Source organism: Solea senegalensis, linkage group LG1, assembly GCF_019176455.1.
Source record: "Solea senegalensis isolate Sse05_10M linkage group LG1, IFAPA_SoseM_1, whole genome shotgun sequence".
NCBI classification, from domain to species: Eukaryota; Metazoa; Chordata; class Actinopteri; order Pleuronectiformes; family Soleidae; genus Solea; species Solea senegalensis.
This window is the reverse complement of record NC_058021.1, coordinates 4,972,155-4,990,082: the sequence shown is the minus strand read 5'-3', so window position 1 is coordinate 4,990,082 and position 17,928 is coordinate 4,972,155. Positions and strand designations below refer to the sequence as shown.

The 17,928-nt window shown below is 40.3% G+C and overlaps 1 protein-coding gene across 1 annotated transcript; it reads right to left on the bottom strand.

Annotated features, from left to right (window-relative positions):
• Positions 1–775: 775 nt before the first annotated feature.
• On the bottom strand, positions 776–16,915 carry gipc2 (GIPC PDZ domain containing family, member 2). The gene is made up of 6 exons (XM_044035989.1): positions 16,351–16,915; positions 6,291–6,476; positions 4,260–4,440; positions 3,871–3,983; positions 3,602–3,683; positions 776–2,179 (listed from the first exon to the last, which is right to left on the bottom strand). The coding sequence occupies exons 1-6, from the start codon at positions 16,624–16,626 to the stop codon at positions 2,028–2,030; spliced, it is 990 nt and encodes a 329-aa protein (XP_043891924.1). The 5' UTR covers positions 16,627–16,915; the 3' UTR covers positions 776–2,027.
• Positions 16,916–17,928: the final 1,013 nt, after the last annotated feature.

The window sequence follows — 17,928 nt, the reverse complement described above, 5'->3', positions numbered from 1 at the left end:
GGTTGATGTATGTTGCACTGCTTCAACACACCTGATTCAGATAAACAGGCTTCTGCAGAGCTTGTTGACGAGCTGACCATCAGGTGTGTTGGAGCAGGGCAACATCTAAAACATGCAGGGCCCAGGCCCCTGAGGACCAGGACTGGGAAACACTGGTGTAGTGGTTTGCACTGTTGCCTTTGCAACAAGAAGGTTCATGACCCAGTTGGAATAAGGGCCTTTCTGCATGCAGCTTGAGAGTGGGTTTTCTCGGTGTCACTGTGATGGACTGGCAGAGTGTCCCCTACTTATCGCCCTGTCCGCTGAGATTGGCACAGTGACCCTGTGGAGGATAAAGCAGTAAAAGATGGATGGTTTCATTGTTGGGCCAAGTGGAAACACCTGCCGTTTTAGAGGCTCGATGTCCATGAGCAAGTACATCGGAACATCATTTTATAAAATGGACATAATTCTGACCTGAAAGTAGTGAATCAGACCATGTGTAATGGATGTTTTTGTTTTGTTATCATTAGAGCTGAAGATGCTGACATTTTTAGTGGGAGTGACCAGGATGGACAGAATTAGACATGAGCATATTTGAGAGACAGCTCACGTTGAATAGTTTTGGAAATAAAGTCAAAAGATTGAGATGGTTTGGTCACGTGCAGAGGAGGGATTGTGATTATGTTGGACACGTTGCTTGAACAGTGTCAAATCTATTTAATATACAGTACATGCATATAAAATACTTAAATTAATTAATACACATTAGCAAGAAACATTAATGACACAACAGTGAAATAACTATATCAAATTTTATTGTCTATCCAACAAGTGATCCCTTATGGTTCGTCATACAATATACAACTGCTGTGAACAGCTAACATCCAGTACATGACACTAATTAAGTCACTATTTCAATTCAGTTTGACAGTGATTTAATTAGTGCAGTTTACGTCAATGCGAGTGCATTTATTTTAAGACATCGGATTGCAATTGTTCCCATTCCAGACAGTCTCTTCCTGTCAAGCCCATGTCGCTGTACAAAATGTCTTACAGCATATGATTTTTCATGATGAAATAAATTACAGGGGAGGAGGAGGGGGGGAAAAAAAACAAGCTTCTCTAAATATGCCCCAGTTCATGACATAACAGTGCTAACGGACTATAATACCATAAGAAACATAAGGAATGTATGTAGTCAAACCTGAATTAAAAGGCATATAAAGGTATTGCTCAGTTACAGCTCAGTCTCTGATGGATGGAAACGAGGCTCAAGCTGAGATGTTTAAGGGCACAGGGAAGAATTAAAAGAAAATCACAAAATAAAAACAACATTAGTAATGTGAGCGTGGTGAAAACGCTGACATATTTTTAACATAACATCCTGTAGAAGATTTTAAAAGATGGGATGGAGGGAAAAAAGTGACAAAATATCGCTACAAGTTATATAATTACACATGTTCACATATAAAAAAAAGCCTATAAAAAGCTGTGTGACACACACATGTATTAAAATGACACAGCTATTAAAACAAGTGATTAAAACTGAGCGATTGCTTTACAATTTAAGTTTGCGCGCGTACCATTTAAAACCAGTGTAGTAGACCACTGTTAGAGTATGTTGGCTGTTCCACCTGAGGAACAGCGTCAAGAGCTTTTAAGAAGCACTTAAGAGCGATCCTGCTCCCATGGTGATTTTATGAACGCTTTGATAAAACACCTGGAATGAATGAATGAATATATTCCTCTGCGTGCAGGAGGCTTGTCCAGTGTTGGAAACGGAATTCTACATTTAATGAAATCTGACGTGTGACATTTTTTCCATTGACCGACAGACTTTCCATCGCAATGCAAAGCTACACCTAACAACGGAGTGATGGTACGAACACTTCATCCACCTCTGCTTGTGCTTGTTGAAGTTTGTCCAGTTGGCTTCTGAGGATGGTAAGAGGTGAGTTGGGGGGCGGCATCTGTGTGTGTGTGTGTGTGTGTCTGTGTGTGTGAGCGTATGTGAGTGTGAGATTCAGAAGCAGGAGCAAATTAAATTAAAATCTTCCCTGCTTGGCGTCACCGATGGCTCCCCACACGTCAAAGACAAACTCATCTGGGAAAGCGAAGTCTCCGAGGGTCTCGTCCAACGCCATGGCAAACTCATCCGGGTTCTTTTTGTCGCGGCCGACCTCGACCATTGTAGCAGCTAGACAGACAGATAGATGGATAAATACTTTATTGATCACATTGTCCAGCAGCTCTTGACAGATAAATAATAAAAAGCAGATGAATAAATAAATATTGCACCAGGTCTAAAAGACAGCTGGACAGAAGAGCAGAGATGGACGTGATGCAAATTCAACTTTCTATATCAAAATGACAAGATGACTGAAACCTTTTTGGTCAAAAGAAAGGAAAGAACTGTGATGTTTTGATGGTGGGAAAAAACCAGAGAGCCTCGGGTTATAATATGCAAACCTCATGCAGCATGCAAACTTCACACAGAATGAGGTAACAGTGCTGACCACTAAGCCGCCGTGCCGCCACACATGGATAAGTTTCTGTGTATTTCTTCCACTTTTCTGCTGACTGCACATACAGACAACATTGTGTACAAATTCACATTTCAACACCAAAGTCATTCCCTTCTGTTACGTTTGAAATTCTCATTTTAACAAATTCAAGAACAAACATGTCTTTGCATTGATGGATGAAACAAGTAAATCCTCAAGAACAGTGTTTACCTGTGTTTTTATATGGGGAATCACACACCATTACAAGCCACATGCACAAAAGAAATCGTGACAAGAGCAACTGTGTGCATACTACGATTGATTGACTATTTTTGTTTGTGTATGTGTGTGTGATTTCTCATGGTACTCCAGCTTCCTCCCACAGTCCACACACATGCAGATTGAAGCGAGGTTCACTGGAGACTCTACATTGACCTATCGGTGAGAATGTGAGTGTGAGGGGTTGTTTTTCTCTGTGCAGCTGCATTTCCATATGGCAGTTGAGTTCGATTCAACTCACTATGGGACTTCTTTTTTTTTTTTTTAAACCCTGATCTGGCTTGTGTTTCAGCTGTGTAGGCCAGCTGTGTCAGCCATGTAAATGAGTGCATGATTCATGAAAAAAGAAACAGCCTTGAATCCTCTCTCTATCATAATGTACAACATATTTAAAACATTTATTATTTGCTCCCCTCCCATTCCATTCCCTTTTGTCACCCAGAAATGGATGATTCTGTGTCAACCACTAGCTCAATTTGAGGTGCTGGTCTATTGTTATTTGAAGCAAACTCTCAGTTATGCTGATCCTGTAACAGACAGGCCAACTGTCCAGGGGGCGGGGCTAAGAGGGGAACTAGCCAGAGCTGAAATCTGATTGGTCCCTGAAGAGCCCCTGTCCTCTTCATGTCTGTCACTAGGTGTTTAAACGACAACCACAGATGACAGATGAATGCAGTTCAACTCCCAAACAATTGGTGGCAGTAATGAAGTAAATAGTTGTGTCCACCATCAATTAAACTAAATGAAGAAGAAGAAGAATGCCTTCACCCACAACTGTAAAAAGATAAGTGGTATAGATAATGGATGGACAGATGGATGGAGTTCATATCACTCACCGAGTTCAGTGTCTCTGATGCCCATGTAGCTCTCGAGGAGGTCGTCCACTTTCTTCACTGCCTTCTCCTCAAATTCTGTTGGCTGCAAAACACAACTCCTTTACTCCTGCACGTGTATTATATGAGAACATTAAATACGAATAAATCTGTGTGCATCGAAAACAAGACGCCATAGTAATGACATCAGTTCGATGAGCACAACAATAAAAGACATTGATATGGAGGGAATTTAAAGGAACTGTCAAACCCAAGGACCAAGAGAGACTAACCTCGTCCTCTACAGTCGCCGGGCCTTTGGAGCGGAGTCTCAGCGTCCCCCTCCCTGTGCCGATCTTGTTGTCACTGGCAGGTTTGGCTCCCTTTGACCTGGGCTCAAGCATTTCTATCAACCAGAAGAAAGAGAAGCAAAGTCACAAAACGGTCCAGGTGCTACAATAGTCAACTCATTCAACGTCTTGGTTGCAATTGCTGTTCCAGCATATATCCAAAACATACCCTGGTTTCAGCTTCCTAAACCATCATTGACCTATTAATTAATCAAATCATCTATAATATAATAATAATAATAATAATAATAATGTCAAACCCACAACATCCAACTCACATGTTAAACTTGCTCTGAGCCGCACTTCATTTCTGAATCTTGTTTCTTACTCACCAAACGCCTTCATCGGCTCGACCAGTTTGAGTGTGAAGGACTTGTCTCGGGGCAGCTCTTTGAGCATGCGGGCCACCTCGTAATGCCGCGTCCCGACAATGTTGCTCCCGTTAATGCACTCTATGTGGTCGCCGACACAGATGACCTTCACCCCGTCCACGACGCTGCCCTCTTTGATGCGCTGCCATGAAAAGAGAAAAGAGAAAAGAGAGGAGGACAGCAAATGTCAGGCATGTGGATAAGACGGTGAATGTTAAAATACCACTTTGTGTCTGGTGCCGATATCACAAACTCGAGTATCTAACAATACCAACATTAGTCCGATCCAGTCATTTTCTATGAAGCTGTTAACAACCCATTTGTGCTGAGTCATTTCAAAGTCATAATTCATAAAGAAATAAACAGCTCAAACATGCTTTTGCTGATTTCGATTTACAGTTTTACAGTCTGTGCATAGAGAAGCAGGCGATATATATAGAAACATTTGTATTGCATCAGATTTTACATTTGGTAGTACTGGTTTGATATTAGTCAAAATCACTGTTTCAGATATTGGACAGATAACAAATTTAAAATCCATGTTTGGGCTGTTTATGTCTCCTTTTTTGGAGAACAATATTTGGTACACAGTTGGAGAATGATGTATTTGAAATGACTCAGCACAAATGTGTCAACAGCTTCATAGTTCATAAATGGTCTAATATTGGACTAATATCGGTATCGGTAGACACTCGAGTTTGTGATATCGGTATCGTATCGGACACAAAAAAGTGGTATAGTTAAATTCCAAGTTAAATGCCACAAGAGGAGAAGAGCAAACAACCCCACAGTGAGCCCACTGATGTGAAACCACTCGACTCAGCAGAACACAGAATAATGTGCTATTAAAAAAGCTCTCATGCCTGAGAAGGTTAAAGAAAATAACCAAACACATCTGCTTTATCAGCTTAGAGGTCTTTGAACTAGAAGGTTTTTCCATATACATGAGATATATATGTATATACACATGAGCAGTGAAGGTTTGTCAGGGTGCAGTGCAGCGTCAGAGTCACATGATGGCACATGTGAGCAGCAGTGTGTTCTTCACTCACTGAGACCAAAAATAAGCACCTGAGACCATCTCCGCCCCAGGGGCAGCAAACAAGCTGAATCATGACATGCACCCACAAAGCCAGTTTGCAAAATTAAACATGGCAGTCAAGGAAGTGCTTTAGCAGCTGCTGGTTTATACATGGACGAAAAGGTCAGAACATCAAATTATCAAATTAATATGCAGGAAACACCCGTTTAACGGATGTGCAGGGGTGGGCGATATGAGCCTAAAATAGATTCCATCACAATAGTCATATTTACGATGATATTTGACAGAATTTCAAAATAAATAGTGTTTGTTTTGATATTGAACGATACATTATAGATGCATTTTGCATCATATATATGTCTATAGTAAAGAAATAACTCATTATAACTTGAAGTTTAAAAGGCAGAATCAGAATCTCTTTCTCATTTGACATTTGACACATATCCTAAGGGAACACAACAAAGACTTGAGGTTGTTTTGATAAAATAGAGAGGCCTAACCTAGTAATAATGGATTTCCTGATAAAATGTTGAGTGAGTATATATCCCTCATTAATGTCATGCACAAACTGACTAACCTGTCTTTAAAGATGGTTAAACCCAGGACTGCAAAAAATGGTTGGGACAAAATTGGATACTTTTTGTAATAAAAATGTACTTTTTGTGTCGAGGAACCTTGGATCCCAGCACCTGTTTGTATCTTAATACCATATAAAAGTTGTTTACTTTTGACCTGTAGCACATACCATGTTTCAGTTTCATCCTTCTGAGGGCAAAACATTTGGACACCTCCTGGTTTAACCCCAATAAACTCAGCTTTCTGCATTATTTACAAATACTAGCATTTAAGTACATGATATATCATGGTTGGTCTATCAGGAAAACCAAACAAAACAGAACAGAATTCTTGATTTGCTATCCAGGGGGCAAGATGTTCCTTAATGTCCTCACCTTTATGAAAGCGTAGCCTGCGCCGTTGTCTGTGATGGTGAGACCAAGAGCGTCTTCAGATTTATAAATTTCGACCTCCTTCTTGATCCCTTTAATGTGGGCGAAGATAAAATCCTCCAGGCCGATCTGCCCCCCCAGCAGCTTGTCCATGTCAATCTTGTGGGTGTTCAGGGTGCAGAACAGGAGCTGTGCAAGACACGCAGACAAAAAATGTCAAATTTGATGAGGTTTAGCAAAAAAAAACCTTTAAAACTAGCCAGACAGAAAAGTAAAGACATTTGTCTTTAAAACAACGAGGGAAACACTGAGAATAATATGAATCATTTACACACAAATCACAAAAGAAAGAAGCTCTATTGTTAGCCACAGCGTGAAAACTGAGTCATATTTAAAAATAAAAGTGTAGGTGAACTGCTTCGTCAGAATGCTCAAACCAGGAATCATCAGGGGGCTCAGTCTTCACTGCAGCAGGCTGACTTATGCACATAAGTCCTCTACCACACTAGAGTGTTCATAACTGTGAATTTAACTGAGATGTGTCTGAAGTCTGAAGAGGCACGACCAGTCTGTGGTGAAGCCAAGACAGAAAATGACCTTTCCTCCCGAGCCAGAACTGAAGAAATCTGGCTTCACACCTTGCTGCAGCCGCATCTTGGCAGGACGGAGAGGTGGAAATGTGATCACCCAGAACATGTTACACAAGTAGATAGATTTGACAGCTCTTTAAATTGAGACACGACAGTGAAACCCGGCATGAGACTGTTTCTGAATCATTTATTCACCAAGACAGAACATTAGGTTTTATTGCATTGATTATACAACTGGATCAGCTTCTTAGTGTAGAGCTTTGAGGAACACAGAACCAGGATTTAAGAGGCCGACTTGCTAGTTGCATAGTCAACGGGGGATTGATTTGTACTGGATCACCAGGAAAGTGACCTTGGTGCACCAATCAGGCTCTGGCAGCGAAAGGCCTTGCCTTTTTATTTCAGAGCAACAACAGGGGCTGTTCACACATGCAGTTTCGCTGACATGGCCTCACACGTTGCCTGGGGTTACCAGACTATTAAAGAACAGGATTATAATGGAGGGGAGGCCACAAAGAGAGAAACTGAAAGAATATGGAGGATACTGTAGCTTGAAATGATGTCTCTATTGCTAAAAAAAAATAACACAGACACCTCCCCCCCAGGCCACGTTATTACCCAAGAGTGAGTGGGAGGAACAGCAGCAGACGCCTACAGCCCCCAGTTACCAAGACGGCCGACTGTATTAAGCTGCTTCACTGTAACACACGCAGATCTCCGTGTGTTACAGCTCTACTCCTGCTGGGCTGACAGCCACAGCACGTTCACCTCACACTGTCGAGTGTGTGTGTGTGTGTGTGCTTCTGCTTTGACTGATGACCCGGCTCACAAGAACTGACACTTCACCTCCCACGGCCCGGCATCACACCAACCAAGGCCTTGATACTCACACGGACAAGGGAGAATGGAAGGAGCAATCTGTTCAGCATCAACCATGACGGTGCTATTTATGAGTCAGTGCTCACTAAGTAATTTACAAGTATACACCAAATCAGTTGGAGGCCACAGCTTTTCTGTTCATTTTTGGAGAAAATATTACATTATACGACATGTTTTTAAAGTCTAGGAGAGATTTAAAACTCTTCTGAAGGGGTGGGAATCACAATACGATATGCAATACATGGTCCACAATACCAATAATATCATAATTATGTGATAATCAATACAATCAATATATTGTAAGACAGTGATACGTCACAATATTGGTTTAATTGAAGAAAACAAACTGTCCATGAAAAGTAAAAAGTGGAGGACTACTTCATTTATTCACAGCATAGAGAACAAAGTCTATGTATTCAACGTGGATGGGGCATCTCTTAAAGGAATACTTCACCGATTTGCATTTAGCTTTGTATTACTAGAATAGGGGTAGTAGTATTTGCGTCAAGAAATATCTGTATCGATTAATGTATTGCACGAGGAAGGACAACGTTATATATCACCAAATCCATACTACTGTTTTCATTTAAAAATGCATCAATTCTGCTCTGAATGGTCCCAAACGTGCAAAAATGCAGGATGGTGTTTTAGTATAGTAAACAAAGACCTTTAGAAATTATGACCCAGCATCTTGTTTAGTATGAATACAGTTTATTTTGAAACAGAGCTAAAACGTCGTCAGCAAAATCTGAAAAGCTTTTTTTAAATGAAAACGTAGTAGTATGGATGGATGTAGCCTAAAATCAACATCACTGTTTGCATTCGCTAGCTGCGGTCAATTAAATATCTAAGTTGAAACAAGTGTTAAATGTCTCTATATTCTAACAGCTATCACCGATCTAGTTCCCATACACATGAGAATGAGTTTAGGAGAATGTGCAAAGGTTGTGGATGCTTTCAGCTTTTTATTCACATGGAACTGGAATTGTGGGAGCCCCAAAAACATCTCAAAATGCCACCCAATACACTATTTTGGGAAAAAGATGATGTCATAGCCCCACCTCCATCACCTCGCCATTTTTTGGTGTATTTCTGTGGCGGCATTACAGCATCACATACAGGCCTGGCATATGTACTACAGCATTTAGAGTCAGGGGTAATGTGGACAAGACCCTAGACTAGTGAGCTTACAGACAGGCCTCTCTGTTTGTGAAGTTAGTCTGTTTTTCAATTACTAGATGTCCCCCCTGCATGTAATCCCCATAGTGAAATTAGACATTACTCCTCCGGCAGTCTGCTTACAGAACGGTACAGCTCAATAAATACAGCCTTTAAAAGGTACAGCAGGCAGGAGGTTTTTGGAATTGTCTGTGCTCATCTGATGGAAGGAGCTCAGAACACAAATATATTTCTAACCTGTGAATAATCCTCATTTTCTCTCATGATCCTCCTTGCTTCAGCTTTAATTGGATCTCCCTCTCAAACATTGTCTGCACTGAAACTGTGATTGTGTAAACGCTTGAGAATTCTGTTTCTTTGGCAACTCAACTGTCCGTAACCGGCGTGAGCTTCAACGAGCCAGAAACGAGGGTCAGACTGATAGGAGAGAGAGTAGCACTCATTATGTTATTCCAATTTCCTGCATTGGTCTACTGTTGTTACAGTGTTTTTGCAGTTGACAGGGAATGCTGATGTAAGCGCTGTGTACTGTGGCGTGGCTGCGTTTTTAAACAGGAAATCACATTCATCAGCATTCGAGCCAGTGTAATCATTTACCTAACTGCGGATGTGAGGCTCTTCACAATGACTGTTTCATAAAGGTGGGTCAAAAAAACAGGGCTTATTGAGAAAGTCTTAAATGAGCCTAACAAAGTAAACTGGCAGGACTAATCTGGGATCAGTGTTTTTAAAAGCACATATATAAATGTTGACTGGAAGGCTTGGAAAATATTTATTTACTTCATTAACTTAATTAATGTGCATAATTTACTGAACACTTGATGACAAAACGTGAAATTCAAGAGTTTATGGTTGCTGTCACAGCTGTGCAACAACAACCCGCTCATACAACACAGTACATTACCACACCCATCACACGCAGGTGAGAACAAATGTTGATTTTCTCTCGCCATGTACCTGAAATCTCCTCAGAAAAATCAGTTGTTGTTGTTCAGTTGCCCGTGTGGTTCCATGGCAACACTTTCCTCAGCATCACCGCTGGTAAACAACCACTTAAACCACTATAAAAATAAGGTGCCGTCCAGTCAGTGCAGTGAACACGAACACACACACACACACACACACACACACACCTGGGATCTGTTTCTGCAACATCACACACTCGTGAGCATCACATTTTGTTTTTTTATGAGCGTGTGCCGTGCTCATAGGCAGATTTGCTTCCAGGACACTGAATGTAATCAAGTGCAACTTCTAGTAATCTCTCTGACCTGTCTCCAGTGGCTAATAAAATAAAATCATTAAAATGATTGATTGATTTATTTTCCATGATGTAGAAACTAAAGGAATAACAAATGAGAAACCTGAAAGCGTCTATAATTATCTTATAATTATTTGTTTTTCAATATTAAAACAAGTTGTCTGATTTTTTCATCATCATCATCTTCAGGTTTGAGAAACACCGATCAAGATTTTCAACATTTTCTGACATTTTATGGATCAATCAATTACTCAATTAATCGAGAAAATACTCGTTAGTTGCAGCCCTGTCTAGTAGGTTGGCGGTAAATTATATTATAAAAGGCTTATTTTAAGAGAAGCACATGATTTGTTTTTATTTTATTTTAATACCACTATACACTTACAGTATAGGTAGTGTATTAGATTCTGCCAGTAACACCTCATGAATGGAATTGCGCATACTGTAAAAGGAAATTATTAATTAGGCTCTGAGGAAGTGTTCTGATAACATTTTTTACCACACTGAAGAATGAAATTGATTTACAGCAGCCCCACAAACCTTTTCTCTAGCTCATAGTTGCTTAAAAGACTTCACATGCAGAAAGAGACTAAAGAAGCAGGTGAGTCTTAGCTCGAGTTTATCCTGCTGCTTGCGTGGCTTTCACACACCAGTGAGTGCAAGGAGCTCAGCGAATACAAACTGCAGACTGAAGCTTAAATAAGATTGTTTCCCCCTAATCCTCCCCGATTAACAAATGTCAGGCTGGAAACATGGAACGTACAACCACCTGGAGCATGGATGCATGGTTCACAAGAAGCCTCAGGTATTCAAACTATAGGCAAATGGCTGTGCGTGCGCTGTCTGCGAGCAGCGAGCAGGTTCACTGCAACAGGTGGACAAGAGGCAAAGTCACACAGCCACACCTAAAACTCTGCAGCTGCCTGGAGAGACAACAACCAGACTTTGACCTGAGCTCATAAAACAGCCCATTTAAAGCTCTGTCCATGTCACATCGTGCCTTTTGCTGGCTATTCATTTACGTCAAATTCCTTCCCATCAGTTATTGACTGTTGAATCTATTGTAATGTCAATTATGACGTCTATTATAACGTCTGCTGTCTTATTATAGAACAACAATGGGTGCTCAGCCGATCTTGACGTGCTGTGGACGAAACAATGTAAGGCACAATCGTTCACTGCGTAATTCTAATGAGGCTCAGCTGAGCATTTATGATGTAACCTCAGTCACGTGACGTGACGTGACGGGACGGGACGGGACGGGACGGGACGGGACGGGACGGGACGTGACGTCTAAGCAACCACAGTCGCAGTTCTTGTGAAACTATTTTGACCTCGAGAAACAAAAAGAGTCACCAGGAGGAGTTTGTTTCACATTGTGCTTGTGGTTTACACAGAAGCATCTACTTCAGCTTATAGAAGGGAGAGAAAAAAAGACAAACACGGCTGCTTTTGACAGCTAGTTTGACTAATTTCATCATAGTTTGGTGTTACCGTCGTTCCCTGGAAGTTGGGACATTGTTTGAAACCAGTAGAAAACTTGCTGAAAAGTTACATTTTTGCCATTGTTTACAATAGCAGGGCCGCTAGTTTCGAGGCTTGTATTGTCTTGCACTTTCAGCCTAAAGGGATTTTTTTTTTTTTAAATCTCACAAGGGAAAATAATAAAAGCAAAACTACTTTCTTTGTCATTTGTACTTTGTTTTAAGGAGAAAAATCATAATTCGAGTTTGGTGTGAGAAAATCTCATATGGCACAGCCCCAGATGAGCAGACATGAAGCCATGCAGTGTGTGCAAACTGCATTATTCTAGATATTTTGTACATGCATTCGCTTATATATGTTAGCTGTCATTTCTTCTTATTAAATCTGTAGCAATTACAGATTAAATCTGCAGTTTATAGCCCAGTAATGACGCCAGCCAAGCTTCCTTTTGAGGTAGTACATTGATAGTTGTAAAACGTGTAAATGCAAATTTAAAAGCCATCACTCCAGTAACTCTGCACACTGCTCACAAAACATGCAAATAAAATTCATCCATGAAAGGATCCTTTCTAGACTTTGAGAAGCAACTACTATTTAGTCTGTCACTGAGTCTGTGTCACAGTTGTACACTGACAAATGCTGGATTTCTTTTCTTTTGAGCACATTCTTTAGTAGTTTGCTTTTGTGCAAAGATAATGATTGAAAAAAAAAGAAAGAAAAAGACTGCTCTTTTGTCTGTAGTGAAAAACTGACCTTTACTTAGACGCTTTGATATGATCAACAAAACTAAAAAAATAGAATAAACAAAATACCTGTAGCGCTGCCTCACATCTTTTCAAGCCACTGGAATGTCAAATTATTGTCTGCTTAACTTTATTTATTTTCTGCACTTACACTGTTTTCTCTTGAGGTCACACCTCAAGTTTTTAATGGGAATAAGATACTCCTCAGAATATATAATTTAGAAAACCAGTAGCCAAACTTGAGCATCACATTGGCAACAGTAGCTCTAATTGCATGTATTGAAATGTATTCTTTAGTTGGGAAGCTTTCATTTGACAATACTGGCTGTTCTTTGTCCTGTCTGACGCGCACACACCCAGTCAACATTGGCACTACAGTGGGGTTTGGTGGTGTTTATGGAGGGAGGAGGCCCAGGGCCACTGGGACGTCTCTGGCTGTGGCTGGGACGAGTTATCTGGTTAGATTTGAGGCTGTGCCTGAGCAGGACGTGAGGGACTTCCTGTGGTAAAAACCTGTGGAGCCCCAATCTAACATTATCTCATTGCACTCCCTCCCTCCCTCCCTCCCTCCGTCTATTTGTCTCTGTACGTGCGTATAGTTATTTGTGCCAGATTCCTGGGTCAAAGGAAAACTCTCTGACACACATTCACTCTTTGCCTCTATTGTACGCCAAAAGGATGCCAGTGTGACAGTAAATGCTTGATGGTATGACTTAAAAATTTGGCAATTGAATTGTAATTTTCCTCTGCTACCTTCTTGGAAGACTTGAGGCATTACTCAAGCAAACTATTTCTTATCTACCAATGAGACAACTATCAAAACAAACAAAATATTTCTTCCCCATTTTTTATAAAGGGAAGGTAGAAAAGGATGACAGAGGATGAGTCAGTACATAAGCAAAACAGTAGAAAGAAACTAATTATTGAGCAAGTCTTAACATAATCTGAAGGAAACTGTGCTAAATCATATTCCGAAAAGTCGTCCTAACACACCATGTGACTCGGAGTCATATTACTACTAGGGCTGCAATGATTAATCAATCATTAATCAATTACTAAACTATTTTTGATCAATAATTAATGAGTTTGAGTGTTTCTTCAATGATTAAAACAAGCTTTCAGGGTTTTCAGCTTCTTAAAATTGAATATTCTCTGGTTTCTTTGCTCCATGTAACAAAGAAATTATTAAAACTTAGTTGCTGCCCGAATTACTACTAAATGTATCTGTTGGATGCCCCACAGTTTCCACCCCCAGGCAGAAGAAGACAACACTAGTTGTCAAAATAAAAGCGCTATTTAAAAAATTCCAGATGTTTCCATTGAAGGGTGTATTGCGTATGAGCCGCAATTCCACTTTGAGGAAGGTGGCAGAGAGCATTTTGCGTTTCCATGGTTTCGGAACAGTGATCTCGATTGCCTCTGCTGCTGACGAAGGCAGCGGGGGAACTCTGTCCACACATACACCGCCAAGTGAACTCACTTATATCGCCATGTGTGAAAAACCACCTCATGGGAACATAAAAATGTTTTAGCGATATTTGAGAGGCTTTTTGAAAATGCAGGTGTTTCTATAACCAGTTTTTATTGAAACAGGGCAAAAAAGAGAGTCCATGCTCTTTCAGCTCAAAAGATTTATTATGCAACCAACTAGCCACAAGCTAAGTCTGGTGGCCAGGTGGAAACACTTGATTCCCCACCAGTGTTTCTATACTGGGACAAGGACAGTAGTCCAATTAAATGGCTTAGTCGAGCTCCAACCACAGCCCTACTTAACTGTTCATGGAAACAATCGTCTTTGTCTATAATACTTAAACAGGGCAGCGGCTGGTGGTGAATGCAATTCAACCTTCATATCTGAGATCTGTTTGACTCCTCTGTGTGGTTGGAAAACAACAAGGTGTAAGACTGCATCTGTATTAGAGCAAGTCCAGACAGAGACAGATGGCCTCTTAGAATATCAGTAATAAGACATGATGGAACAAATGCTTGTAGAAAAAGGCTAAATGTCTAATGCAGGCGAAAAGAATAGTTCACTTCTTGTCTTGTCGCTTTCTTTAAATTTGAAAGATCAACAGGAATATTCTGTGCTATATTTAAAGTCTTCTTCTACTGTGTAACAACCCCACGGAGACTAATTCCTTTCCAATAATTGCACTTGTTAAATGAAGCAACTGTATCTCTGAGCTTCCAGAGGGAAGGGAAGTTTGCGTCTCCAGCTCCAGTAGCACAGTAGGCTGATAACAGGCTGCCCTGCCGGCCTATCTAGTCATATCCAGGCTGACACATGCCAAACATGCCACTCACACTTTCCTTTGAATTGAAGAGTTAGTCTCAGAGGACTCAGACACGACTTTTGTTGTGTCTGAGTTCCAAAAGGAATTTGATGCTGAATGGCCATGGAATGAAAAACCTCTCTAAAAATAGATGCAAAATGAATTTGTCAAATATTAATTAACTGTGATATAAAGATATTACTCAGTTCTAAACGACTGAGGCTGTGGGCAGGGCATGCTTTACTGATGCTGATATGACACAATCAAAGTTCAATTTAAAAGGCCACCGTGGCTCATTTACAAAAAAAACACCTGGACCAATATTTATTCAAGGCTTAACTGAATGTAAATAAATAAAGTAGTAAATGTCCTCCTTTTAATAAGTTGAAGTCCGTTAAAATGTATTAATAGTTCAGATTCTGAAAGAAAAAGGTGTATAATAACAATCAAATCAAGAACTAAATCCAATTCAATGTTTTTAATCTACATAATTAGAAACAAGAAATATTCTGAGGTGGAAATTTGTGTGGACCGAGTGAGTTTGAACAGTTATGTCATGAATATATAAACTGTCTAGTAGGAATGCACCGGCATTTAAAACTCTTTCCGTTTGTAGAATTATATTGGCATCGTCAGAAAATAGTATTAATATAAGAATAATACTACTAACATAAAATCAGAAGGAGGTTTTGTCCATGTTGTTATTATGCTGTGTTGTATCAACGTGTTTTCAGTTCTTTATCATCATTTCACAATATATGTGTCTTATTTGGATTCATGATATGTCTGATATTTGTTTTCATTAAATATCAGTTGATTGCTAAAAAACAACAACAACATTAATAACCACTTCAGGCCTTTGTGGTCTTTAAATTTGCAGCATGAGATTGACGTTTATCTTCTGACAGGAGCACATCTAATCAATCGTAAATTGTTTATTTAGGTGCACGTTTTCTGTTTTTGTGAAGCTGGGTTTTTTCTGGAACATATATACTCAGTCGTATCATGCTTAATGTAAATGTTGAAGGAGCGTCAAGATTCATTTCCAACTCATCGCAAATCCATACAGTTCACTCTCATTAACAGTGACGTGTATTCGTAACATTTCAAGAAAAGCATCAATCCAAAATTTGAACAGTATAGGCGCTTTTCCATTATTCAGTTCTAGCATGACTCGGTTCGACTCTACTCGGTTGTTTTGCTTTTCCGTTGGTGATAGTAACTCGTGCTTTTTTTTGGTACTAAAATATGATGTCGTCAACAGACTGTCAGACACTGATTGGTCAGAGTGTCGTCAATGGAAGAGTCACACAATAATCTCAATTTAAAAATCCTGAAAACATGAGCTAATCTCCAAAATTTAGCAAGCCAATTTCTGCCAAAAGCAGGTGGCAATTAGAAGGTGGTTGACAGATTTACTAAATACAAAGAAAATAATTTCTGCTTAATTGTCAAGGATTCCTACTCATCCACAGAGGGGGCCAAAGGGGGCCATACAACAAACATTTGCCCTGATACCCCTCATAAAGTTAATTCGGCCATGTCAACAGCATACAGTGTAAAAAGTCGAGAAAAATGTGGAATTAGGTAGAGCTTAAACCGCTGACTAAAAGACTAATGTTTCCTCTCCGTGAAGAGCAGGTGAGCTCTTACCTCAGGTGGACTGATATTAAACGCCTCTGCTATTTTTGCGTACAGCTCCTTGACGTTGGTGAATCCCTCGATCCGGCCCGTGGGGCTTCCGTGCGCCAGCTGCGTGTGGAAAACCAGTTTGGGCCGCAGGTTGGCAGGTGGAGGCGGGAGTCCCGCTCCATTCACCGTGGACTTACCCACGGTCCCGACACCAGCGTGACCGCCGCCGACCTCTTCGTTGTCCACCAGGTGCTCCTTCGTCGACTTGTTTTTCTTCCTCCACGGTCCCAGCGGCATCTTGACGCGGTGTGCGAGTGTGTTTTTCCTGCGTGATATATCCGAAAGTCCCCGCCGCTGCTCTCACATTGAAGTACCTGTTGAGTTCCAACCAAGCCGTCCTTATTTACTTCCTTATTTCCTACTCGCTTCCTTCCTTCCTTCTTCCCTTCCCTCCGCGAACTCTTTCCCTTTCTCTTTTCGTTCGACTTTGTTCGTCGACGGTGTAGAATGTGTCCAGCAGGTAGATGGTGAGTACGGGATCAACTCTGACACTACTCACGCAGCTTGCGCCTCGGCTAACAATAGCTGCTCTGTTTGTGTGTCTCTCGTGCCGTGGGACGCAGGCGCAGTGGGAGGAACCGTGGCTCCACGGGGCAGGAGGGTCCACAGTCCCGGTGCACCTGCACACTCAGCGCCACACAGGGACCAGCACTGTTAAACAATTAGTCCGAGTTTAAAACACGTGATGCAGGTTAATATAGTGTCATTGTGGTGATGTAGATAAATAAATGACTTAATTTTCTTTGTATACGGATGATGAGCCAGTGGCCCCTGAGTCTCAGTAGCTGCTAAATTATCCATTGAAAACAGTAATTAAAGTAGTAAATTAATAATTAAATGAGCAAACAAGAGAAAATAAAACATTTGACCAACTAATAACAAAAGAAGTAAAAAAGAAGTAAAATAATTTAATCAAAGTAATACATTTTTGGTAAATCTCCTATATTTACATACATACTAATGTTGGAATAACATGTACATTTCCACTTGCCAAAAAGTAATTGCAGCTCTTACATTGTATCCTTAATGTTTTTTCGGCCTCAGAATGACTTGGTTTCATATTTGGCAGATTAAATCTCACCCAGTACTTTTTACCAATTCAAATAGCCTCATCGAAAAATGATGAACAAATGTGTTTTCTTTGACTATTTCCTAAACTGATGGATTGTTCACTCTGTCATCTGTGCTTTTTTTCCTGGTATATTTAGCTTGCAAAGTTTGAAAAAGAGACTTGCAAATCAAGCATTACTGATGTGTGGAGACTCAGTTTTTGCCTCTATTTAGGAATTTAACCTGAAAAACAGTACAAAAGTATATAGTAACAGTTAAAGCATTTAAGATGAGTACAATTGCAAATTGTACTTATCTTAATTGCATTTTCAGGCACAATACTTCAAGTAATACTTAAGAGTAAAGGTACTTTGTTACATTGACACATAATACAGATTTTGTTCTAACCACTTTACATGTCACACACCCACTACTTTGTGAGGGTGAAAATATAAACACAACAGATTTTAAATGTCAACATGAAGCCAG